This window comes from Lepisosteus platostomus, chromosome 8, assembly GCF_059453375.1.
Source record: "Lepisosteus platostomus isolate fLepPlt1 chromosome 8, fLepPlt1.hap1, whole genome shotgun sequence".
Lineage (NCBI taxonomy): Eukaryota > Metazoa > Chordata > Actinopteri > Semionotiformes > Lepisosteidae > Lepisosteus > Lepisosteus platostomus.
The window spans coordinates 37,943,305-37,971,010 of record NC_142618.1 but is presented as its reverse complement, the minus strand read 5'-3'; the positions used below and the strand labels follow the sequence as shown (position 1 = coordinate 37,971,010).

Below are 27,706 nucleotides of genomic sequence, written 5' to 3'. Positions count from 1 at the left end.
GCTTTTAAAAACCACAATGAGATTCAAATTTGAAATATAAACATCCTTCTAAAAATATAATGGGTGTAAGGAGGACATTCAGTCTGTTTAAGAAACTTAGTCTGGAGAAAAACTTTGAACACATGAACACAAGCAATTATGAAGGGAACAATAGAGGCTTTTCAGTGTTCTGTGAGAGTTCACTGAGGAGCAACATAAATAAATTGCTGACATATTATCCATAATAACATTTTGGTATGTTTTGTGGTCTAATCTTTACATTTCTGTAATATTTAAATTTTAAATACTTTTGTTACTCTTTTGTATTGTGACTGTCAATGTACTTATTACCTAACCAAAGCTCAGGTTAAAATAAAAGCACTGACCAAATTCGGATGCCAAACCCAGCATTTATAGCAGCTATTCACTCAGCTTTTATCATCAAGGTATTTGCCCCTTGAAGGGTCCATTCGATACTGGGTTTGGATTTAGTGGTTGTTTAATAGGACATAGTTTAGAGCCTCTGTGCCATGTTCACAGAACACTTTCAGCTGTGAATCCTATATTGAATGTGAACTAGTAAAGGAACAAATTTTACAAAGCTGTATTTGAATGCTTTTGAGTGAAAGAAATGGAACCTTCATTTAGCTTACCTGTCTGTGGCAATGCACTCAAAACTACCAGGATTTACGCTTCTAAATTGAACCATGAACTTGACTGTTTTGTTAGTGAAAGGAAAATACAGTTCTTGCATTTCTACTACGGGGTGAAGGCTTCATTTTTTCAGACTATAAATGATTCATTCAGGGCGATACATTGAAAAGAAGGTCAACTAAATCCCAGTATGGAAATGATATACTGTAAAATCTCATTGAGGCCATTGGAGTAAATATTTTTGTAAAAATAATGCATGGAAACTAATAATAGTAAATATCATAATTTCTTGGACTGTATGTTCTGCAAGACTGGGTCACAGAAAATATATATCTGGCTGATCTTCTTAGATCAAATCCCCAGAGACATGTCCCCTGTGAGCAAATCTCTGTTTTTTCAAGCCATCAGTTAATGATCTCTTGACCCAGACAATTTAACGAAAAACAAACAAAACCCCAGACAGCTCGCAGACTCTAATAACAGGGGAGAAAATAAGGCAGAACAAAAATAAAATTTAACATACAGCAGTTGGAGGAACATCGAAACAAAGAAAGACAGCAGAGGTTTACAAAGGACAAAAGAAATACCAAAATGAAAAGGGAATTTCTGGTTTCATAGCTTTTTGCCGCTCATTGTGTTGTATATTGCCAGCACCGTATTGGAAAAATAATACGTTTCCAACTTGTCCACAGCCTGATTGGTTTAGCCACATGGCAGAATTCTTTTCTGGATGTCAAAACATAAGTGTAAAATTGTTTTGTGAGGATTCCAAGTTTGGTGAGGCTTTTTTCTGGTTCTTTTGCTTAACATCCTACAGAAGGAGAGCATAATGCCATTAATTGCAGAACTAGAACCCAATGGAACCCAAGTACAGTACTTAGAGGTGAAAGTCTGGTAGACCCTTTGGGTTTCTTCTACAACCCTGACTTTTTTCCTTTCCTCTCTTGAGAATGTACTTTGCGGGGCTTTTAAAGTTTTATGTATAGCAACTAATGTTCATGAAAAAGATGGTGAAAAAATCTAAATATGATGTGACTGTGATCAGCAAATTAGATTTTTTTTTCTTACAAGAGATGTCAACAGCACAGGTAGAATCTTAATTCCTCTCAACTGCACCTTAATTGCTGCTGCCTATTGGGCACTTTCAGTTTCATTATGCTTTAATAAATAAGCAACACCTTGGCAATGTTATTTAATAATGATGTTATCAATAATTTGAGATCTCTCTCAGTCAACTTTTTTGCTAAAGTTTGGAATGCTTTGCAAATGCAATAGCTTTGAGAATGTACAGTAGCACTCATTTGTAGCTCATTTTGAACCTTTCTCTTCCGGTTTATTAATTGTAAAACAGCTAATTCAGTAACTTTTTATTTTGATTTTCCTCAGTAATTAAGCCTTAGGTATTAGACATGAAAACATGCAGAACTTATGCTAATATTGTTGATATATGTATGTTAATGTTATTGTTTAATATTTTGATTCAGCAATCTCTTTTGGACTAATTGCTTCTAAGGTTTTTTAATCTTTACCTGTAAATCTATTTTTTTTAAAAATAAAATATGAGTCTTGTACTGTATTGCTTTGCAGGTGGAGAATATTTTGGAACACCTATCTATGAATGTAATGGTGAAACACTAGGATTTCATCCTAGAACACATCTTTTCCAGAAGTTAAAATTGCAGTAATTTAACTCATCTCTTAATTCATAATGTTTTTAAGATATCTTTTGGTAACAATATGGCTATACTACTGTTATGTTCTCATTACTGTTCCGACCTCAGTTTTGCGCAGTATTTTGTATTTCTCATCACTTCTACATTTAAACAATGTAGCGAAACAATATAAAGATATACAGAATGTAATGGTATACAGTATATATAGTTTAAAGTGTACAATTTAAATCCTATATTAAAATTGTGGAATGCGCTGGTTCGTTTTCGACACAATACAAAAAAGATATTGATGTTCTGGAATCAGTCCACAGCTCAACCACTTACATTCTAAGGAACAAGTAATAGGTTTATTCCATGTTGAAAAGAGAAAAAAGAAAACACAACTTTTCGGCCGTGGAGCCTTCTTCAGGTGTGAGCTCCATGGGCGAAAAGTTGTGTTTTCTTTCTTCTCTGTTCTTCTCTGTTCAGCATGGAACATTTACTTGTTCCTTTGCAGCCTACACATGCTGACGCAGCTACCCACTTGAACTACTTACATTCTAATATTACAAAGAAAGTCCTACTCTGACATGCTTAAAGGACTTCATATTTCTGGACTTTGAAGAGACCTTATGCAAGTATTAAAAATCCTCAAGGTCCCTGATAAAGTCAATCCAATGGACGTCAACAAAATCAAGAGTGAAACATGAACTTTAGGGCAAGTTGGAAATCTGGGACACTTAAAAGTGGGAACAGGGGAAGGTCCTTTACACCAAGGAATCTGGAATCTGGAACAATCTACAGTACTCAGCCATATTGTAGAAGCTGATAACATCAACACTTCTTTAGAGTGAGGTCTTTGCAGTGCTTAAAACCAAACTATCTTGAGTGGTCATATACTGTAGTCTTCTCCGTTTTGCACCCTGACTTGTGTTCCTATTTCAAACACACTTGCAGAGATGTTTGCAGTTTTTAGTCTTGGCTTTATTTGTGCTCAATAGTGCTGTGACATCAGGATTGATATTTCTTATGTTCTTATGTTGTGCTTTTTTATAGCTGCAAGTTTTGAGAAAATCATCAGCACTAAGAGAGGAGTTTACCAATGGACTTCCCCTATTTGACTGAATAATCATAAGAGTGACAACAATTTATTGTTCCTTTGTTCGGTTTTATGTGCTCTGTATAAGTTTTATACAACAGAGCAAAGACTGAAATAAACTGCAGTAACTGATGATGTGGCTTTATGAAGCTCTGCCTGATTTCTGTGGTCAGCCACTCTCAATCTTAGCCCAGATCATGACCCAATGTGCACATGGAGCTTTTTTTGCAACAAACCTAATTTGGTTCAAAAGAGTAATACATTTAAAATCAAGGGCTTGCAAACTTAATTATAAGCTATAGGACTCTTTAGAAATATTGGCTAAGATTCCTGTGATTATAAAAACATGCATGGAAGACTTTGTGTTTCCCAGAGTATGCCTTGCTCAGCTGTAGTTGTGTGCATTACATCTAAGGCTTTCTTTATTTGAATTGTTTTCTGTGAAAGTCCATGATAATACCAAAGTGGAGTGAAACTCAATGAAATCATGGTGAATGTCTTTTAAAAGCTGAAAGGGGCATGGTAAAGAATTAATGAAGCCATACAAAACCGTAGCAAAGCAAAGTATATGCATGGCATTTTTATGGAAAACATCTGAAATTTGGAATGTTTATTTGTTGTGGCAAATGTTCACAAGACAAACATTCACTAAATGTACAGAATATGAGTCTTGGTGTAATTCCAGTAATTCGTCAAGTGCATAGTTATTACTGAACCAATCTAATGCCTGCACTGTTTGGCTGTACAGATCAAGCTGTCATAGCTGAGATAGAATTTTTGATAATTCTGACTGCTTTCTTTTTTGTTTGTTCTTCTGTAGGTAATGACTTGTTTCTGGTGGCAGTTCATGAGCTGGGTCATGCTCTTGGCCTTGAACACTCCAATGATCCCACTGCTATTATGGCCCCATTCTACCAGTACATGGATACTGAGAACTTCAAACTGCCTTATGACGACCTACAGGGAATACAGAAGATATATGGTATGAAATCAGATGTAATTGCATCATGCAGCATAAAGCTGATCTGTGTGGGTGCTGATTAATGGTAATCAGTACACCCTCTATCTAAAGCTGATCTTCATCCAAAAGCTCCAGGGACTTTCAGTCACCATGGAAACACTGCTTGTGTTTGTCCTCAGGAAATGCACAATGTATTCAGGTTCTGGAATTGTTTTTTCAAAAAATTGTGCATTCAGGTACCTCATCAGAGTCACAGCCTTTCAGACTTTTCAACTCTGACCTTCTGACTTCTCACATAGCTTTGTTCTATTTCTTTTTAAAATAATTGTCATATGGGCTTTTTCAAGTGTGTAAACAATTGTCAGTTTCTACCATGTCTACCTCTTCTTCATCTTTTCCCTCTTATTTTCCATGCCTTTGCTTTCATTTCATCTGTCTCCTTTCTTCCTTCATTTTTATTCTTGAATAGTAAGCAAAAATATCAGGTTTTAAAACCCATTCTCACGATTTTGGAAAAGAATACAGAATTGCTCTTTTTCTAACTGTAAAAGTTCAGACACATTTTGTACCTGAAAATAGGGTGGAGCTGCAGAGGATTGCAACGAAACATTCCACAAGCAGCATTATCTCAAGGAATTGGCTATACAGTATGTGTGGACACACGTTTCTTATAAATAGTCACTGATACTTTGACCGTGAAACACCAAGATCTTAGGTTGAGATCATTTGAAACATTGTGAAGAAATTGGGATTTAAAACTTTTGATTAAATCTTACAGTTTTAAAACTTACAGTTTAGGTTAAAATAATTATTTCGTATTCTGATTAACAGCCTCGGTTGTGGCTGTGCCTACTGCTAGTAAGAAGGAAGGCATATTTTTCTTCCATAGTGATTGGAAGAACTGGCCAAACGGGTTAGACTGAGTGATGTAGATGTTACTATAGGGTAAAAGTGGGAGCTACTGTAGGCGTGCCATCATTTGGAGTAAAATTAGGTTGAGAAAGCATCATAACATCTGGGTGGTCTGTTTGCCACATCTAGTCCCGTTAAAAGTGATGGTTTTATGTGCAGATTTCCCTGCTGTGCTACCAATCACAGGGGATCTTTTTACCTCAAAATGCTTGTTCTTCACAGTTCTGAAAAAGGGTGACAGTGTTTAATTAAACCCCAAATAAGCTTGAATTTCAGTTTAGTCTCTTATTTAACCAGACAAGTCTAATGAGAACAAGTTGTCAAGTATTTTGAAGAATGAAGTGAACTACCTGTTCAATAGCACAACCACAGCATCAGGGCTAAGATTTAAACCCACAACCCTCCTGATCACAGTCCTTATTACCACTGCATACTGTACCTCTGCCCTTTGTGTCTTGTAGTTATCAATTATACTTGATCCTTATGTTTAGAATATTGAACATTCTTACAGGCTCTTTATGCACCAGTGTTTTCTTCTTTTTACCATGAGCAATAGTTTAATTTAGCCCCCCTTAACCAGAAAAGTATGAATCATCGAACAACAGCACAAGTAAATCTGGCCCATGGTGTGTAATGGGCTGCAGCCTAGTTAAATCAAAGTGTGTTTGTGTTTTCCTGTGACAGCCCTTGGCTGATGGTCACTTTTCGCGACTTCGACTTGGCTAGATAGGTAGCAACGCTGTTGATGAAAGGCACTGGAAATAGTGTAAAGACTGGAGATGACTTACACCAAAGAACCTCAGCTGCCCAGGCAAAGAGGGGAAAAAATAAAGGAAGGGGGTGGGGAAGGGATAGATATTTAGATACTGTTTCTGCAACAAAATCTCTGTGAGCTGAATAGTATGGCATTGGATTGCCAGAATAGTATTGATCGAGCATGGGCAATGTTTGTTTTGTCCCTTTTATTCATCTCTGCAGAAGACTATTAAAACATTCCACTGAGCTTTACCCAGAATAGCACAACACTTTGAATGCAATTGGTGCAACGCCATTTGAGAGCACCATCTCATCACGCTGTACATTTGGGATAGCTCATAAATATGTTCTCGCTGCGGTTTTAATGATTTAGTTTCTCTACTTAGTGGAGGACGGACAGCTATTGTGTACTTTTTCCTTTGTTACATACAGTAATATCATTTGAAGTGCAGATTGCTTTTTTAGCAGCTTTATTGTGGTTAAAGAGACATAAATCAATCAGTGAATGTATTGCAATTTTAGTTTTTATGATCAGTACAGAGAAAAGAATAGCACTACAGTCAGTATAGAAATGCAATGAGCAGAGAGGATTCTGACTTGGCAGATTATTGTGCATCAGACATGCAGTTTGAATGCCTGAGTTACATAATCATTGATTTAATAAAATAAACAGTAGAGATTAGCCAGCTATTTGGGTCAGTAATTGGTTGTAATGTCTTTGAATTTTTGGCTCAGGATGAAGTGATTTGTAATAATTTTGTCCACTCAAGCTATAAATATATATTTCCTCTTTAGCAGGGATTAGTCTTGAGTGTTTTTTTCTAAATATGATAAAGCTCTATCGTTTTTTACTGGAAGTGGAAAGATATGATTAACAACCTGTTATTTTACTGTTAAAAAAACAGCACTGCTCTATGTCATTGTTTTTGTGTTGTAAACGGATACATAATATAGTTTATTCTGAATGGTCTGGATTTACCGCATACATTTAGTAATGCTTTTAATTATTCATTAACTGAAAAATTAAAATTGTAATTTATTAAACAACTAATGTATTAATTTCAAAGTAATTGCGAATCTATTCCTTTTTCAATGAAAAAATGTTATTATTAATGCTGCAGAAAACAGTTTAAGCCATGAAAAGATTGAAAATGTTTATTGGATTGTGACATCATGCTTCTGCACATAAAAGATGGAAACTAATATTACTGAACAAATGTAAATTTGTGTAAATATATACTGTAGTTTACTTTTACAACAGAAAGTGTGACACCTTTCCTTCTGAAAAGGGTGAATTTAAAAGGCCCACTTGTCTTTTCTCAGTGTTTTTCAGCCTTTACATTTTGAAACAATTTTGTGAAATGGGTGGTATTGCAGGAAACCACAGATATACTGTATGCAGTATCATTTTATTGCAGATTATCTAATAAGAACCCCAACCAGGCAGTAACACCCCCTTCTGTTAAGAACTTGGGAAGAGAAACAACACTTGATCCAGCACCTCCAGTAATTCTGGAGTTGGCAATCACTGATCTAGCTGGTCTTCTGAATGATTCCTCCCTGAATAGTTCTCAAGATCAACAGAGGTGTCTGGTTCAATCTTGTCAATGCACTCAGTTTCTTAATTGAACTAATTGATTAATTATTCAACTATGTTATTTTAACAATCAAAGGGTTACATATGTTTTTGAAAATCTGCAAGGGATTGGATGTCCAGTGGAACTGCTCTGAGAAACATCCCCACTGCTCTGAGAAGACAGGTTTTGTAGTCATACTTGTCACGGAAGCCGAATCGGTCTCCTGTGGAGGGTGATGTTTTAGACCCTATGCGAAGTGGCGATTCCAGAAAAAGGACCATAGACAGGGTTCAGGAAAGACACATGGGGTTTATTGGTGCTCACAGTGAAGTAGGGAGGTTCGTGCAGACTTGTGGGGAAAATCCGTAGGCAAACATATCCAAGGAAGTTCAAAGGGAAGTCCATAAGTCCATTGCTGGGAGATCAATCAGGAGACACAGACGAACAGGAACACAGACAAGACAAGATGAGAATTCAGGAAATAGGGGGCTCCCCTTCCAAGCCCCGGGCTCAGTGGGTCGGAGAGCATAAATAGGCCTATGCCCTCATGCCACGGACATGGGGTGACCTGGTACTAGGCGGGCCATCGAGCTACCATGTACCAAAGCTGAGCTCCAAAGGCAGGAAGGGTTAAATTTAAGTAGGAAAACTAAAACAAGGCACACCAGGAAATAATGCAGGTAATAATTCAAAGGACTAACATATGGAGGTTGGAGTGCCCCCTAGAGGAGAGGATGGTGACAGTAACAATACTGTGGTATTACTTTAGAGAGTGTAAGAAATGATATATGCTTGAGCATGAAATACACGGCAAACTTTATGCTTTCCATGCAAAAAACCTCCTGTCCCAGAGCCATCAACATGTTCACAACTGTCCCCTGATGCTTTGGGAAATTAGTGTCTATTATATTACACTGCAGCAGCTGCCTGCTATTCCACAGCAAACCTTGGATTCTGTTACACTGTACTACAAAAAGGATATTGTAGACTTAGAAAGAGTTCAAAGAAGAGCAGCAAGAATGCCTCCTCATCTCAGGGGATTGTCATATACAAACAGGTTAAGAGAAGTATAGAACAAAGTAGAGTGAGATAAGATTTTATCTAAACTTATAAACTCTTAAGCGGTATCAATAAAGTCATCTCAAGAGATTATTTCATACTCAGTTGTGTAACACGGACACAAGGTCAAGGTGGAAAATAGGAAACACTTCTTTAGGCAGAGAGCTCTGGGTATCTGGACCAGGTTTTCCAGCAGCTGTTTAAGGCTAGACTCTGTGCTCTTTTAAGAAATAGCAGGATGGATATTTAGATTCAAATTCACTTACCTACTAAACTACCAGATGTGAAAGATGAGCTGAATGGCCTCTTCTCATTTGCAATATCATATGTTGCTTTCTCAATCACAGCTTTTAGTCACAACTTGGATATGATTATGCTCTATGGTCCTGTGACATCAGAATTTCAGACATAGGTTGAATTTTCATAAACTAAGAGTGCATAATTTAAGAAGGCTTAGAAAAGGTAGTACATTTATTAAAATGTGATTAATTATATATTGTGATATTTAAGATTTTTGGTTAAATGTGTGCCTAGAGTACCTGGATATGAATTTACTTCTATAGCAATTATTACATTATTCTTTGAATGAAGTCAACTACTTTTGAAAGCATTATGAATGATACTGTGATCTGTTTAGACAGAATTCTCTGCTTGGCTTAAATTTTTTTTTTCATTGTCATTGTACTTTTGCAATTGGTAATTTTATCCATTGGTCATTATGCATTGATGAATTATGAAAAGAAAGAATGAGACATAATAAGTACTTTCTTTCTAAAGTTTTTTCGTAATCAGTAGTGATTTCCTTGACCTGGTAAGCCTACACTATTACAGCTGTCACTATTCTGCTAATGGAATAGCTGCCAAGCCTCACCCTCTCCCTTATGTAGCAAGGACTTTGAGGGAAGTGAAGGGGTTAAGTCTGTGACTCTGTGTTGTCAGACAAAAGTGAAAGGATGCAAGATAGGAAGACCATGGCTTTATTTTCTCCAGGGAGCAGTGTGTGAAGCAAGGCAAGGTAGCACTTGAGCTGAGTCAGCAGGGACAGAAGAGTTAGTGTGTCATTTACACTCTACACATCCCTACACATCTCTACAGGAGATTTGGTGAACAGGTGCAGGATTTATTGTTTCCACTATGAAAAATCGCTGAGTACCGGTACATTCTCAACAGCAAAAGTTTGTGCAGTGGTCCCTCAATAAAACAGAATTGCACAGTAAGAAATTCTGCTTCATAATTCATGTTTATCTCATAACAATCAACTCATTTTCCAGTGTAAGATAAACTGCAGGGTTCCTTTATCCATATGGAAAACCCCAAGCAGTACCTAAATGAACCCACTGATAGAAAGTTAAGACGTACTGTAGTGTGCATATTTAAGACAGTTGTCTGACAGGCCTTCTTTTATGTTTCTTGCTATTTTCAGGTCCACCTGAAAAGGTTCCCCAGCCTACGCAGCCCCTCCCTACTGCCCCACCCCCACGCTCCCACCCTCCCTCTGACCCCCGAAAACACGACCGGCAGACCCGACCCCCAAGACTCCCCACAGGAGACAGACCCTCGTACCCCAGTGCCAAGCCGAACATCTGTGATGGCAGCTTCAACACATTGGCTATTCTGCGGCGAGAGATGTTTGTCTTCAAGGTAGGAGGGATGTAGAAGCCATTCTCAATGTGATTACATTCTTACCATACAGTGGCATACCCACACACATTAGTGGAAACTAATAGTGTCACCATCATGACATTTTAGTGTCATTTAGTGTCATAAGATGCTTTTCTTCCATCAGAGACTGTTACTGAAAACAACACTTTGATTATGTTTTTAATAAAGGTTATCTGTTTTTGTTCAGTGCTTTCCCTTCTATTCTTCTTATTTCACTTTCCCAGAATGGGACGTCTATATGAGGGTAGTACAGGAGGTTTAAGGAATAGGTTAATGTTTTTCAGTATGTGTAGGTTCACTTAATATTTTGTGTGGGCTAGCTTCATCCACACGTCCGCTGATTCTCTGGTGTAGACCATCATCACCGATGGTCCCTCTTTACATAAGCATTTCATATTTTTCTTTAAGATTCTCTATCTCACCAGTTATCTCAGGAGATTTAACATTCCCTTTTGCTGTCATGTTTTTCATTCTGAAAGGTTTCTAAAAATGTAGACTGTAAATATGAAAGGAACTCATACATTAGTAATGATATTTAAGTCAAGGTGGACTACATTAGACTACTGTGACTACAACACCTTAACTATTATCCATATGCTTAGAAGAATGATATGCTTTTTTATGCCCTTTTAATCTTTGAAAGTTATATCATGATTTTAGAGGGATTGAAAGTAGGTGAAATGTGAAGGTTCAGGAAATTCATTTCAGGAAAAGTGCCCGAGTCTGTTAGCAGCTCTGTGACCCCGGTCAGACTTTGAATTTCCTCATCCCGAAGCCAGAGCAACAAAACCCCCTCTTCTGCAGTCTGGCTGGAGTGATCAGGCAGCCGAAAGAAAATGACTTTTCAAGAAACAAAAATACAGGAAATTTGAAAGCCTATTAATCTGATTGTGTAACTGAAGCATGGACTGATAGACTTTCCACTTCTTATTTATCAGATATGTTTCAGATGGCTGGCAAAGGGACATGCAGTCTGTGAATCATATGTTTGTTATATAAGAGGTTATCTGTCCTTTGTCTGAAACTCCCACATATTGCTTTTCTTTCTCTTATGACATTTTAATCTCACATTTACCAAGCAGCAATAAGTCAGTGACAGTCCACGCCTACGTTCAGCAGAAAGTATGCTATTCCTAAAGTTGTCTTGCTTAACGACAAGAATGAAAATAAGATTACGTTTAAGATTAACTATCTAATGTGAAATCTGCAGCAAAAGTGAGCACATTAGTTAACATTGGAAAAGCCCTGAGTTGGAGTTAAGGGTCTACTACATGTCACTTAGTGTGAACAAGGGAACTCAGGCCTCCTCTTGCTACAGTGGTAGTTTTGTACATTTTTGACAAAGATAGAAAGAAGTCTTTCCCCTTACCTTTGTTTTCCTAATCAGTTGAGCACACCAAAGGCAAACCTTCAAAAGGTGTTCAGTAATATCAACAGTGCAGCTTTGTCTGTAGTTATATTGTGCATCATTGCGCTTCCCTTTACAGATGATTTGATGTTTGTTAAAATATAATTCGTCATTTAACACATATGAATTATATACATACCTCTGAATATATCATTTAACCATAGAAAGAAAACTGCTCAATCTGAAGTCTGTCTACTCTGTTTGAAATTGTCCCCATCTGGGGCTCTAGCATTAGACGGAAAGGAAATGGAGACTGTAAGTGCATACAAAGGTCAATTGAAATGAGGACCTATAAAATAACCTAAGAGATTAAAAGGGTAGAAAATAGAACAGACCTCTATTGGTTTGTTACATAAACAGTGGCTGACATCTTTTCAGTTTGAAGGAGGACTTTTCTTCAAAGTGCTAACATTTAATTTAATTGAGGCCACATTGTAATGAAAGTTAAAAGGATTAAAAGGAAAAGAAACACTGAGCTAGAGGCTTAATTAAAAAAACACTTTGCTTTTACTACAGCCAAGCCTTTTTAACAGATTAAATTGTAACATTTAGTTAGATTAATGGATTAATACACAATAAAGTAAAGACTTAGACCCCTTTATTGCCTCAAACAAAACAGATTTCAAAAATTCCTCTGGTGGCAGCCTTCTTCATTCAGATTCAGTGGCAGATTCAGTGACTTTCCTTTCCATATATTTCACACATGCATCCCATGAAGTGAAAAATTTCATAAATAAACCTCTGATTCTTAGTTAGGAATGTTCACTTATTAAAGGCAAAAGGCCATTTGACTTGTCAATATCCACTGCAAGGGGCTATGTTCTAAAAAGAAAGACAGCCTTTCATTTGATATACAGTGTTACCATATAGTACATTTCAGCTGGTTTATCTGGTTCATACAGTGTGTACCATTACAGATATTCAGATTTTATATATATATAGTATTATTGTACAACATGTTTTATAACAAAGCAAGAGGTAGGAATGTATCAATGGATTAAATCAAGTATTTCCATTCATATCCAGGAATTTATACTGCCATAGTGGGACTGAAAGACATACCAATGTACTGTAGTTGCAAAAGAATGAAAGATTCTTTAGAAAAAGGGAATTTACATTCAATACAGAGTGAATGGTTCCCTGAGTAGGATGCTGATGACATAAGCGATGATGAAAAACCTTATACTTGGAATGCTTTATAATTTAGGTTTTGTATACAACGTGCGTCACCAGAAAAGTGTATTGTTGCAAACATTTCTTTTTCCTCGGAAGGTAGTCATTAATAATTTGCCAGACACCTTTGTTTTACGCCTTTCATTTGTTGGAGCAGGAAACACTGTGTTTTGACCTCATGCAAGTAGATGGCTTGTCATGGCAGCCAGATTTAGAAACCCATAGAAACCACTTTCCTTCCTAATCCTGAGGACAGACTTAGTGCAGACAATGTGAATTCTGAGTGTTGCTGCTGTGTGAGAAGAAAGTCTGGAAAGCTGAAGCTGCAACAGCAGTAGTAACAGCTTGTGCACAAAATTTGTGCAATACCACGTTATAGTTATCACCAAGTTTAATTAAACCTGTCTGTAATGAATGCAGATGGTCAAGTATAAGTACTGTATGTGCAATTTTTGGTTTAATCCAAAAGAGAGTAGATAATACAGCTGTTGCACAGTATGTACTGAGGAGGTGAGGGATTACTCAGGCAGTCTGAATAGCATGCAGATTTTATTTTTGGAGATGCAATGGATTTAATGTTAATGATCCTTAATGGTGAAGGCTTTGTGAACATGGTTTATCCCTTTACTAAGGCCTCAAATGCCAACAAAGGTTTCCTTTTCATTTTTTAAATGGTTTAATTACTCAGATCTAAAATATTGTGATTGTATGATTGGGTTGTTTGCCGGGGGTTTTCAGTAACTGCATCGTTTCATGTTCGCTGCAGCTCTTCGTGCCCCTATCAGTGCCTCTTCTTCCTCTCTCAACACAAGTTTGATGTTTAGATGGTTTGTCACTCAATTCCTAGTTGTTATCACTCATTTCTATTTTCAGCAGCATAACCTGGCAAAGTGTTTTAGTTTCCCCCTGGGCTTTTTCCTTTGTGCATGTGTTATTTTAATTGTGAGCACCAAGCAAAGTCACTCACATATCTTTTCACAAGCAAGCTGTTCTCATCTCACAGTTACAGTGTGCATGTTCTCAGAGGTTACCCATGGGACTGATTGTGACACTTTGGTAAGCACAAGCCCAAGGTCTTACAGCCCTGTACAAAGCTAGCACATTTAAACCATTTCAATACATTGGCTTTCACAAATCCAGGTGCAAATACTGTACTGATTGAAATAGTGTATCCATTCTGTTCTAAACTCACAGAAGAGTCACAAAAGAACAATATATCTAATTTCTGTTGAGTATTTTAGTACATTCAATCTTCTTACAGTGTTGAAAATAAACATTAACACTTCAGTATAGTAATGTGTATAGTAACCACTGACGACTTGCCATTGACAGCTACATAATAATTTAGCAGATAGAGTCTTTGTAGAAATGTCTTCATTTTTCTATTTGTATTTCCACAGCTTATGGAATTATTTCTATTCATACATTACAGTTTCAATTTTGAGCATAAATGTTTTTAGTAAGAGCTGTAAAATGTAATAAAATATAGTACTGTGCCACATTCTGTTTTTTGCTTTTTAAAAGACTGACATACAGTACAGTATATACGCAAAAGCACCTGAAACCCTGTTTCTGTCTACTCAACAGTGAGGTTGAGATACTATTTCCATAAAAGAAGATTTCAGATCCTGAGACCTGCTGATTTTTTAAATTATTCTCCTATCCTTCTCTGCTAGTGCCACTTAAGAGGTTAAACAAGTAATTTGTCAGTCACTTAGTTTTGCTTTGTACATTATTTCTGTTAAATATTGCTATTGTGTTGCTTTTTCTTTTTTGATGCTTACAAAATCTGTAAAGACAGAGGACTGAATACTATTAGAACAGCTAGCCAAATCCACCTATTTTATAGATGTTCTGAACAAAAGTTTGAAGGTTTGTCTTGACTCCAGAAAAAAAGCTGAACTCAGCTGATTAGTTATAACTTTTAACATCTGGTTGTTTTAAAAGCAAAGGCAGCTTTTAAAATGGGTTTCTAAGAAGTGCAATAGGAACGTGTTACATGGGGTTGCATTTTTATCTCTATATACGGTACGTGTTGTTTTCCACCTTTTTTGTGAGTTACTGTACAAGGGACTGAAAACATAATGCTGGCCTTAAATGAGACTCGTTGCTACTTATCTCTAAGGAATATCTTCAGAAACTGTAAAGAAATCCAGTATGAAAAACAAATAAGACCAAATAAGAAAATACAATTGTAAAACAAAACATTATTTGGAGGTACTGTAAAACAAGGAACAGAATAAAAAGCCTGAACATTGATATCACTAACAATTAAAATTCTAACTTAGCTTGTTTTGTAGGAAGTTTAAGAAATTAGTTTGAGTTTGAGGGAGACATTGTTTCTAATAAAAGACAATTCCCTAAATGCAGTTGGGACAGTGGTCAGATGGTGTAGGCCAGGTGACACAGGCAGGGGAAATGCATGGCATGTAGAGGACACCTTTCTTGGATTCCTGTATTTTCTCTCCAACAGAAACATTACAAAAAAGTGAAAACTAAAGTTTTAGTCCAATTAAGTGGCAGGTGTTCTGTTCTGAGCTGTTTGGTTGGGTTTCTGTGTGTTAGCAGTGGATGGCGTGTATTTGTAATTTGAAGCATATTTATTTCATTTTTATACCATAAGGAATTAGTATGACCTCAAATTTCATATAATAATCTGTTTTCGGTTAGTTTGCAGGCCATCCAAAGAAAAAAGAAACTAATGGCTGTCAGTGTAGTGCTAGGCTTTAGCATCTGGCTTCTGGAAGTGACATGAGAGTGGGAGCTCCTCTACAAAAATCTGCAAAAGTGATGACTTTTCAATATACTGTACTACAATCTTACTGTTACTACGTGAAGTGAGTGTGCAATATCTATAAAGAGGGTGGAGTGACTCTTTCTGATCCAGAATGATTTTTGCAGCTGGATTTCACATTTCCTGTGAGTCTTGGCAGGAATTTGATGTCTTGAGCTGGGCTGGAAAAATGACACGCCTTAGTCTTTAATGTCCACGTTTTTTCTTCGTTGGCTTTGTTGGCTCTTGAAGTACATCACATATTTAACCAGTTTCCTCCATCATCTCCCTTTGCTCTTCCACTTGCATGGGAGAGAGTGTTATGGGGAGTTTTCTACTTTAGTTTCCAGCCTTGGCTTGGATTTGGATTTGCCTTAAAGTTCTCTGGAGAAAAGACTGCTATTTATTTTGTATCAAGTCAAAGCACCACCCATCCAGAGGCAGCTGTGAATTATTTAGTGAGGTTTGCATGCAAAGCACAGCTCAGCCAGGGCACTCCGTTTTCCTCAAGGCCCAGTAAATCTCCTGGGGCATGCAAAAGGCTCTGTGCTCAGCGAGACTAACTGAATGTCTGTGACAGACTCCTTGCTGTTGAACACCCAGACAAGAACGGAGTGTTTCTGGTGTTTTTATTCCTGAATGTGGCATAACACTGTTATTTCCCCTATTTTTTTTCTGGAGAAACTTTCTTTTCTAGCCTGCATTGATGATGCCATATCATCATTGGGTAGTCACATAGAGACAATAGCAAAGAGAAAGCCTGCTTCAAGTAATGTATATTGACATTAAAGGCAGTTCTAAATCCATTTCTGAACAGGAATGTGTTCCTATGTAAAGAAAAGTCACCAATGTCTAATTCATTCCATGATCTGTTTTCTGGTGTACTGCATGTCACTCTTTAAAGTACTGCAGAGATGAGATCTTGATGTTTTTTGAGAAGGATGGTGTCTTGGAACAGTGTTTGAATAGCGGTTTCTGTTTTGTTTTTAGGATCAGTGGTTCTGGAGAGTGAGGGACAATGCTGTGATGCCTGGCTACCCCATGCAAATTGCCTACTTCTGGAGGGGTTTGCCTCCTAAGATTGACGCAGTGTATGAAAACAGCGAGGGAAAGTTTGTGTTCTTCAAAGGTAAGAGCAAGTATGCAAACCTATCATGTTTTTCATGGCAATACTTTGAAGATGAAAAAAAGTACTAATCTTCCAGATTTCCTTCTCATTTTGAGAACATCAAGAGAAGAATTAAAATATTAATATGACAACTAGTAACCATGTTATTTTAGCTTTAATCAAGTGATTGGGGTTACTGTAGAGATTCTTAACATTATAGACTGGCTTTACTTCTGAATAACTGAGATTTTATTAACCAAATCCACTAGAATATAATCCATAAATTTACAATCTACAGTAAAGATTGTAATAATAATCCATACATACAATTTACACTAAGTATTAAGATGTCAAGAGTGGAGTACTGAAATCTGTTGGTTTCAAATGTAAATAGATGGCATTACTTTGTGGTGTTACCGGATTATTATTACTGAGCTACGTCATTCACACTTATCAGCATTAAGGTTATTGACAAACCATTTTAAGAGCAGATTCCTCACACATATTTGTATATATTTGTACATTTATGCTAATAAAAACCTACTGTATACATTTACTGCACACCTTTCTTTCCTACTTCAAGCATTTGGGCGAAGTGTTTACTTCAAGCATTTACTCAGAGGAGTAAAGTTCAGCATCAGACTCTAAGAGGCATCTTTCCCCATTATTTCTGACTCTGAAATCCTTGTGCTTGTTCAGTTACCCCTGTAGGCTCACTTTCTTTGTCTTTTAAGTAACAGGATTTATCTTCAGTAGACTATAACAATGATTAATGTCAAAGGCTAATCTGGGACCTGTTGTCTAGCCGGATCAAATATGGCTGTTAATCTCTATAAAAATGGTTCCTATGGTCAATATTAGTGAGTATATGAGGAGAATAAGTGGTTTATGTGTGGGAGAAAAATCCTAACTTTAATTTCACCATAATCCAGCATAGATCAAAATCCCTTTTAATAACATGCCTAAATCCCTTGCTTTGCTACTCTTGGACCTGCATCTTTTAAAATCACGCAGTCACAGCAAAATGAGTGTGAACGTCCCCGTGTGGAGTTAGAAAAAAACTTTTAATAACTCTTGAATTCAAATATTTTAATGTTTTAGATCTGCAAAGTATTATTTATTTATGATTCCAACTGTTAGGTGAACATATTTCTTAAATATATTTATACTCTGAAAAAGTAAATAAATGCAATGTACTATACAGTAGTTTCTTGAGAAATGTACTTTCCACTTTATTTTAATAAAGTGGAAAATATATGCACACTTTTCTAAAATAATGGTCATAGATGATATACCAGACACATTCCTTGGAATCTCACTAAAGCAGGCTGGGTGTAATTTTAGGATTAATAAAGAAAGGGGCATAAATTGAACCATAATGTGATGTAGAGTTCCATTTTATTTTTTATAATCACTTTCATTGTTTGCCAGTTTATTAGAAAGTTATCTTCCCAACTGGGCCAGTTCTATTTAAACAGCTGTTCTTCAAGGCCTGCCCAGACAGTGTGTGCAGTTCTCCTGGTTGTGTGAGGACTTATAGCTTTCTGGCTGTTTTTTGGGATATCTCTCCAGTGTTATATTAAATCTATGTTGGAAAAAAATCCACAGACAGGAGTAACCTAGTTTTCTTTTCTTCTCTGAAAATAAGGGTCTGTTTCTTAATCCTTTTGATGAGTACGTTTTCAGAAGTGCTTCAGTGTTTTGTTTCTCCTCTACTTCCAACATGAATATAAGCATGGCCTACTTTTAGAAAAACAGAAATGGGGTTTTGCAGGAAAATGTGATTAAAAAGCTAGAAACCATGCTCAATAAAACCTGAAAGTTTGTTATGACTTATGTTGCTAAAGATGTACTGTAATAATAAGATCTCTTGGACAGAATCTTGCTGACCAGATGTGCAGGGTGAGCACTAGCTGAGCACACCACATGCAATAGGAGTTCTTGTTCTCTGTCAAGGATAATGATTTATACACAATCTTAGATATTATGGAGTTCCTCGCCGCCCACCTGGCCTTACATAGTAGTTACAGTATTTACAGTGAAAATATACATAAACTGGTTCAAAAATGATCCTCAGGAATGCTCCAAACATTTGTCTGGATAAAGGTGATGCTGTCTACCCTGTACTTTAGAGGGTTTCATGCCTCCTGAGGATCTGGGGACTCCTAGGAACACAAAATATCAAAGCTGTCTCTCAGTCGAATGTGAAAGAGCTCTAAGAGTAGCTGTGAAACCCCCACCCTACTCACTGTCTCCCTGCCACTTTACCAAGCTTTCCTGTACTTTCACTTTGCTTTGTTCAGCAGATCACAGAAGCTTGAGAGGTTTTTTGGTTTAGGAGAACTTGTATACAGTCCCCTATACTTCCACCAGCAATGTCTTGCCTGTTTGAAAATGTACCAAATGGGGAAGCATTTCCTTCGTTGCTAGAATTAGAAGTTTACCATTTACTGATTTGTGAACATTTCTGTTGTTCTCTATAACCACATGACCACATAAGAATAAAACTTATTGTTTTTTACTCTCAAAGTAGGCTACTAGATTTCCCCAGATATCCAGATATGGGCTGTGAAAATAATTTTACCTTATTAGTTCACTTTATAGAACCAAACTCGTCAAAAAATACTGTAATTGTACTGAGGAAGCTTCAGCATAATACGGAATAATTTCATTCTACAGTACACTCTGAAAGTCTGAAATGTTAGCGTCTCATCTGCTATTAGAAAAATATTATCAATAACTATTGTATTTCTTATTATTTCGCACACAAGTCTGGCACAGATCTTGCTTAAATTGTTGTTACTCAGTTAGGAACTCTAGCAACTCCAGGGAATTTACAGTACTGTGTATTTTGACAACAGAAATATCAATATGTCAATTTTGTAACAAACTACATTCTTATATAATGTTCACTGTACTGACTCTTGATGGGTCATTATGATTATATTATGTTTAAATCAGATATTATTATGAATATTTATAATCATGATTCACACTCTTTTAGGTAACAAATTCTGGGTGTTTAAGGATACAACTCTACAGCCCACTTACCCTCAAGATTTGTCAAAGTTTGGAAAGGGAATGCCAAGCCAGGGTATAGAGACCGCTGTCTGGTGGGAGGATGTGGCCAAGACCTATTTCTTCAAAGGTGACAGGTCTGTATTGAAATCTCACAAAAAAACAGTCTTTCTAGGGTTTCCTGTTAAACTATAGGTTAGGGCACTTTTTATGTGTTCCTTGAAAATATGGATGGTGTGTTTTTGTGCTACTGCACCATGGAAAAATCCTGCAATTAGAAAAGTGGGACACAATGGAGAATACCAGTTTTAGAAAAAAATGTTTGACCTTACAGATATCAGTGACTTGTGTTACTGAGCTTGGGACCTAAATGACTTGAGAGATGAAGCTGGAACAGCTGAGGCAGTTTAATCTTACTGTTAACCGGGGACTGCAATGGGGTGTTAACGTGTTGCTGTTCGTTGTGCTGTACAGGTACTGGAGGTACAATGAGGATATGAGAGCGATGGACCCTGGCTACCCAAAGCCCATCACTGTGTGGAAAGGAATCCCAGACTCTCCTCAGGGTGCTTTTGTCGATAAAGTTAATGGTACGATTTGCTGTCCTTTGTAGGATGTAGCTCATTGGTAGAAGTAAGGGATCAGGTAGACTTCCACTAGAATGAAGATTCTAGGTCATACCAGGGACAGACATCTGATGCTAATTTTAATTTTTCATTTGTTATGTCTTTTGTTTTGTTATTGTTTTGTTTTGTTTATTCAATTACATTGGAAACCCAGTCAGGATTATTTGGATTTAAGTAATCTGGAAGGCTACACAATTACACAGTTACACAATCTACACAATTCAAATTTTACTGTGAAAATTTCTAAAGACAATTAGGCCTCTGACATTAACCCAGTAGAGAGTTATATTGAAGATATTCTGTGATTCCTGAGGAAAGTAAGGGTAGTGAATAGAGAAACATTCAACAGTAAGAGCTTGGACTGAGGAAGTACAGTACAGTGTGTTGGTATAAATCTGGAAGACAGTCTCCTAGGTCTATGAGTGCCTGTGAGGTCTGTGAATGCCTATAGCTAGACACAGGCTAAAATGCTGGGACAGGACATTCTGAGAGGCAACATTCACAAGCACAGCAGGACCTCTAGACTGACAGGAAGGAAGCTGGCACCATATGTTCTACAATCACTGCCAGTTTTTCCAATGGTGCACAGACATTCATCTAAGCTTGAAGGGTGTCTCAGTTTCTTTAAGAAATAATTTGGACAGTGACACCTGAAAGAGTTACTAGCATAAACTGACATTTTCAAAATTGTAGTAGACTAAATTGCCTTATATTGTCTGCAATTAATGTTAATTACATTACATGACCTCTTTTTTCTGCATGCTATCGGATTCATAGCGTTCATAGTATTCATGTCTTACTTCTGTTGACAGCATCTGCAATATTATAGACACAAAGCACTCATCTCTTGACAGAAATGCTGGTGAATGCTCTGTTTATAAGATAGTTGCTATAATATTATACAATTATTTTATATGACTTTCCAGCCCTATCCCAGCTTACCTTAGCCACTACCATAGCTCTTTCTTTTTTCAGAGATTTCACATGACTTTTAAGCTTTATTTTCCCTTGTGCCATACAATGAATTCTAAGAAAATGCTACATTGTGGATGGTGTCCGGAAATGAATATATAAATACGTACACTTTATTGAGTTAACAAAAGAAGGAAAACAATATTGTGTATATTGTGTAAATGTTGTGTCTATTAATATTAAAATAGAATGACCAGACATTCAACTAACTGCATTTTGTCTCCATCCTTTACTAATCCAGGGTTCACATACTTCTATAAAGGAAAAGAGTACTGGAAATTCAACAACCAAAATCTCCGCGTGGAGCCAGGCTATCCCAGATCCATTCTCAAGGACTTTATGGGCTGCGACGACTCAGCAGAGAGGGAGACAGAGCAGCACCACCCGCAGGACGATGTGGACATTGTCATCAAGCTGGATAACACAGCCAGCACTGTGAAGGCCATTGCTATCGTCATACCTTGCATACTGGCCCTGTGTCTGCTGGTGCTGGTCTACACCATCTTTCAGTTTAAAAGGAAAGGCACTCCCCGCCACATACTGTACTGCAAACGCTCAATGCAGGAGTGGGTGTGACTGACGGCGGGTTTCCATGGCAGTGGAGTATCTTGAAACATAACCTGCGAACTACAGCACTGCCCACACCTAGTGGCGGAGCAGGAATTTGCCTTTCCTGACGGGGGCTGATGTATTATTCCCCCCATCTGCTATGTGCATCTCTACAGGGAAGGTTTTCAGGTTGGACTCTTCCATGATGCACAGTTTCCTCCGTCACATCAGATCTTTCTTTGGCAAAACCATTTAGTATCTAGGTCTTACTCCCTCTGCACGCTCAAAGCCCTAGTAAACTTGCTGGAGTTAACAAGTTAACAAATTTTTATTTTATCTTTTGATTTTCTAAATAATTTATTTCTATGGACGTTTTCTATACCCTTTTAAACATCTTACTTCTGAAGAGGAAAACACCCAGACCAAAAAAAAGCTTTCTCTCCAAAGAGGATCGCTTTCTTCTTTTTTTTTTCTCTCTCTCTCCACTGCTCTTGATCCTTCGCAACGAGTAGGAGTTGGGAACTTTGACTGTTGTGGCAGTCTGTCTCAAAACAGGGGCCAAAATCCTTTGCAATATTTTTAACCGCCTTAATTATACTTCTTGTTTTCTTGTGTTTTGTATACTGCTTTGTTTGTTCATTCGAAGAGCTGATGGTCCAAATTCACAGCCATGTTCTTTCTTTACTGTTTGCTCGCTCCATAGGCATTGGTTTACAAATTGCCAAAGCCCAGGCATCATGGTCTGCCTGCCATGAAAAAGGGAAAATCAGCCTGTTATTTAAAATGAAGTGTATCCATGAAGAAGGAAATTAAACCTGTTCACATTGCAAAGAAGCCATTAAGTTGAGTATTGTGTTATTGTAACTCTTTCTGTCTTTGTTGAAGGAATATGGAAGGTCTAAGACAGGCTAATGTCTTTAACAAGTCTTGTCTTTGAATTTCTGCCAAGTTAAAACAGTTAAGCAAGTTATTCAAGTTTGCTTGAAATGGACATTCTAAGAGCTGGGCTATTAGAAAGTTTTCAAGGCTTTCTTTTTTAAGGTCAATCCTGACCACAGGCCTCTAGCATGTTTCAGCTTCTCTCTGCCAGAATCCAAATTGTGTTAGTTCAGCCAGTCTCATTCAGTCTCTGGGTCTTAGCCTTTTTTTCATGCTTAAGTGCATGAAAGCTTCACATGTAGCTTGGACTGACCTCTTATAAAATGTAAAAAGAAGTGAAAAAGGAATACCGCGTGGAATGATCATAACTCATTTTAAACAGGTTGCAGGTGTTGCTAAATGTTTATTCCATTCATCTGGACTATTCTTCTGCCTTGTGGCATGCAGCTTGTAGTCGTGCCTACAGCATCTGCAAAGACTCAGTGTCCAAACTGTTCTGTACTCCTTACTTTTGCTTCTTCATGATTTCTTTTCTTAGTAGAAACAAAATTGAAAAAACAAATATCGAGGTTTACGTGATACATTGTGTAAGTCTTTGATTATAGCAAAGGGAATCTTGTTTCTTTCAGTTTGGTCACTGTAATCTTAAAAATGCAATTTAACAACTTATTTCATTGCTGTGTGACAGGCAACGTCCGAATGTGTGTCTGTTTTTCAAAGGTATGGGGGACTTGGGGATTTATGGGGACTAAATGTAAGATTCAGAACTGACCCTACAATGGAAAGTTCTAAGAAAATAAATAAATTGATCCATACATGAATGAAATGCCTTGAACCTCTTTGCTTGTTGTACTGTATAACAGATAATCCTGAGTATTGATGACGTCAAAGACATTTAAAAGATTTAAGAAGGTTTTTCTGATGCATTCAATATTCTTTATGCTTGCTTTCTGGCTTTGTAGAAGCTAGAAATCTAAACCATTCCTGGTTTTCTTGAGAGACTATTGCCTAAGCAGCATGCACATCAACTTTTGTAAAGATTATAGTAGTCTTTTAGCTCCACAGAATACAAGTTTACAGACATCTCCTTTTTAAGTGCAGTCACTTTTCACGGATTGGTAATATTTCATTTGAAATTTTCTAAGATAATTCACGTGAATTTTTCCATGAGTTGTTCAGATATTTTTTATACTTACCTGTAACTTTGTTTCAGGGTATAAGAATTGGGTGGTACAGTGGCTGGCATGACTGCCTTGCAGCACAGGGGCCCTGGGTTCAATTCCAGACCAGGGAATTGTATGGTGTTTGTGTGGGTTTCCACTGGGTGATCTGGTTCCTCCCACAGTCAAAACACATAGTGGTAGGTTAATTGACTTCTGGGAAAATAAGAATCTAGGTGTGTATGTTTGTGTCTGTGTGTGCCCTGTAATGGACTGGTGTCCTGTCCAAGGTGTATCTGGCTTTGCAGCTGCTGATTGACCTGAAGTGGTTAGAAAACTGATGGATGTTATTAGGAATTTGTTACTTTGTTATTTGTTGATACATTACTTACTTTATCCTCTACAGTTGCATTCAAACTAAGAAGATTAAATAAGGGACAGATTTTTTAAAAATAATTATTTTGTCTGTGGTGATGACATGTCTACATCACGTCATGTCTGACCTGTATAGGAACAGGCACGTGGCACATTTTATAATCCAGTGCAGTCAGAGAGCTAGAAAATATCTAGCAACCTAATATTCTTATTTATTCACCAAAAGCTTTTATTAAAATTTGTGGTATGAATGAAGAATTCAAACAAGAGACAAGGCAATGTGAGAGGATTGTAAAGTGATATAAAATGTAACCCAAAATGGCCAGATTCTCTGCAAAGTGGGCATAAATGAACTGTATACTTTGAAGGAGAATTACTTTTCTGAAGGTTAGTCCTAGGTACTTAATTTCAGCATTATTCAAATCTATATTTTGAATGTTAGTCCAGAAAATAAGCAATGTAAATACATTTGCTAAAAAAGATATATCCTGCATTGATGTTGATAATAACCAATCTGATGTCTTTTGACAGAGCATAAAATATTTGATAAATCCAGTATGTAAGACTATATTTGTATTTTTCATTTAAGACTCAGACTGCAGGTCATTCACTGAACAAACTGACCTAACAACTAACAAATGCAAATCCAAAATTTTCTCTCAAGGCTGTGATTATTTATACAATTCAGGTGCTCTGTGGTACTGTAGGTAGTAGGCTCTACTTTTCCTCTGAACATTAGGGTAATTTAAATGAATGCATGCTCATATGGTATATTGCTTCTAGGAATATTTGCAGTGTCCAGAGATGCCTCATGTTAGGTGTTGAAGTAGTGGTGCTAAAAATACACTTGACAGATATGAATAAGGGTATTCATTTGGTGCGTTCCTTTTGTTTTTCCCCTTGATTCAGACTCACTGACTACATTGAAACGCACACTAGAAGAGGTAAATATGTTTCCACTCTGCACAAAAAGTTACAGCGCAATGCTAAATTGTTGTGCAAAAGATAATAGATCTTTTTAATGGGTCTGAACCACTGAACAGCTGCTGTGTCAGTTTTTATAGGACTAGAAAAGGCCAGAGAGACAACAAGAGTGAGCTGATACAGTTACCTTTCACATCACTGAAAATGTAAGAGAGTATGTTTACAATTTCAATTTCATGGCTTTGTAATTAGGGATACTCTCTGTCTCTCTGTGTGGCATAACATCACGATCCTGAATTCTCAATCAGCCCCTGCCTCATAGCAAGTATTGACTCAAGGGTTATGCAGTGATCAGTATGTGTTTCTTATTTTATATTTATTTCACCTTTTGGGTGGGAAAGGCAATTCATATTGTCTCTGTCTTAATACTGGGGAGGGAAGAATGGTTTTTGTACTATTTTTCATTGTATGTACTCATCATCTCTGTTTCATTGTGTTGTATTTAAGGAAAATCATCCTGTCAATAAATGGATCTACACATATTTTTCAGGTTTCTTTGTTTTGTTCATTTAGGGTATTAACATGCAAAGACATTTTTATGTTTGGAGTATTGCTTTGTTTCATATGGAAATATTACCATCCGATATCTGATATGATTATTTCCTAAATTGTATATTTAATGATACGCCTTCTGCGTATATTGAATATGTTTTCATTTTAGAAAATCTTAGTTATTCTGTTAAGTGAATTACTGTAGTTCATTTGACTCACAGGAGACCAAAGCATGTGACTGTAGATCTGTGTATGTGTATACCCCTTCTACCACAGCATATGTCATTCATTTCACAATTTCATATGAGGTTATGCTACAGTACCTATAGAAAATCGACACTCTCGTGATTTCAGGAGAATTTCAAAAGTTCCTGTACTGTAGAATTTCAAAGCAAAGACTCAACCATGAGCACCAGGGAGCTTTCAAAAGAACTCCAGGGACAAAGTTGTGGAAAGGCACAGATCTGAGAATGGGTATGAGAAAATTTAAAGGCCTTAAATACAGTATCCCTTGGAGCACAGTCAAAACAATTCTTAAGAAGTGGTCTCCTGCCTAGATCAGGCTATTTTTCCAAACTTGATGACCAGGCAAGGAGACTGATCTGAGAGGCTACCAAGTGGCTAATGGCAATTTTGACAGTGCTAGAGGATTTGTGCCCATAACTGGTCAAAGTGTGAATGTGACAACAATATCCTAAGCACTCCACAGATCTAGCCTGTATAGCACGTTGGTATATCACCAAAATAACACCATCCCTACTATGAAGCATGCTTGTGGCACCATTGTATTATGAGGATTGTCCAGGACTGGGGCATTTGTCAGGATAAAACTAATCAAAATATGGAAAAGTCCTTAAAGAAAACCTAAAGCTGAAACTTGAAAGACGTTCACCTTTCAGCATGACAACGATCTGAATTACACAGTCAAAGAAATACTAGAGTATCTAAGAAACAAAAAGATAAATGTCCTTGAATAGTGCAGTCAATCCCCAACCTAAATCCAATTAAACAATTGTGGCATGATTTAAAGATCGCTTTCCGTCAATGCTCTATAGTAACTATCTGCAAATGTCATCTGCAAATTCCAGCACATCCAGAATTCTCACCTTCTCTTTTCTGTTGCTACTCCACTATTCCAATATTTCCACTGGATCCCTGTAACTGTTCTCACTGTTGCCGTGCCACTCAATGTATCTTCAGTCTTTTATCTCTTCCTATGCCTCTCCTCACCCTTCTTATTCCTCCACTTCTGTGCCCACTCTCCATTTCTCCTACATGTATATCTATTTCCCACCTGCCCAAAGCTCACTTCGTTAGCTGTGAACTACATCCTGTAATAACTCTTCATCATCCCATCACTTTCAATAATCACTTATCCACATCCATGGAGCCTACAGCATATCTACACTGGTCCATCACAGGGCACACACAGACACAAACATGCACACTCACTCACACTAGAGCCATTTTTTCCAGAAGTCAACTAACCTACCAGCATGTCCTTGGATTGTGGGAGGAAACCAGAACACCTGGTGGAAACCCACCTAAACACGGGGAGAACATACAAACTCCTGCAGGTAGCACCCCAAGTCCAGTATTACCAGGGCCTCAGTCCTGCACCACCATACCCCGCCCCCCCCCCCCCCCCCCACCACCACCACCACCACCTCCCATTTTTCTTTTTTAATCTGAACCTGATTAAACTGAATTATTTCCAATTTTCACCAAGTATTCACCACTGCTGAATTGTATTTTTCAAATAAAGTGTTACAGTCTTAAATTTGCCTTTAATAAAACAATTATACTTGATTTTGTGATGTGGTAGTGTTGAAGTGTTCTAGATCAATGCTATCATTAGTTCTTTGGCAAAACAGTTCT

At 37.2% G+C, this 27,706-nt stretch overlaps 1 protein-coding gene across 2 annotated transcripts in view; it reads left to right on the top strand.

Annotated features, from left to right (window-relative positions):
- mmp16a (matrix metallopeptidase 16a (membrane-inserted)) overlaps nt 1–25,818 on the top strand; it is a 56,570-nt gene extending 30,752 nt beyond the window's left edge. For both annotated transcript variants that reach the window (XM_088643336.1, XM_088643337.1), the window contains 6 exons: nt 4,205–4,366; nt 10,073–10,290; nt 16,656–16,794; nt 19,778–19,928; nt 20,266–20,381; nt 21,631–25,818. In XM_088643336.1, coding sequence (XP_088499462.1) covers nt 4,205–4,366; nt 10,073–10,290; nt 16,656–16,794; nt 19,778–19,928; nt 20,266–20,381; nt 21,631–21,965 — 1,121 coding nt within the window. In that variant the 3' untranslated portion in view covers nt 21,966–25,818. The remainder of the gene's footprint in view (nt 1–4,204; nt 4,367–10,072; nt 10,291–16,655; nt 16,795–19,777; nt 19,929–20,265; nt 20,382–21,630) is intronic.
- The last annotated feature ends 1,888 nt before the right edge of the window (nt 25,819–27,706 follow it).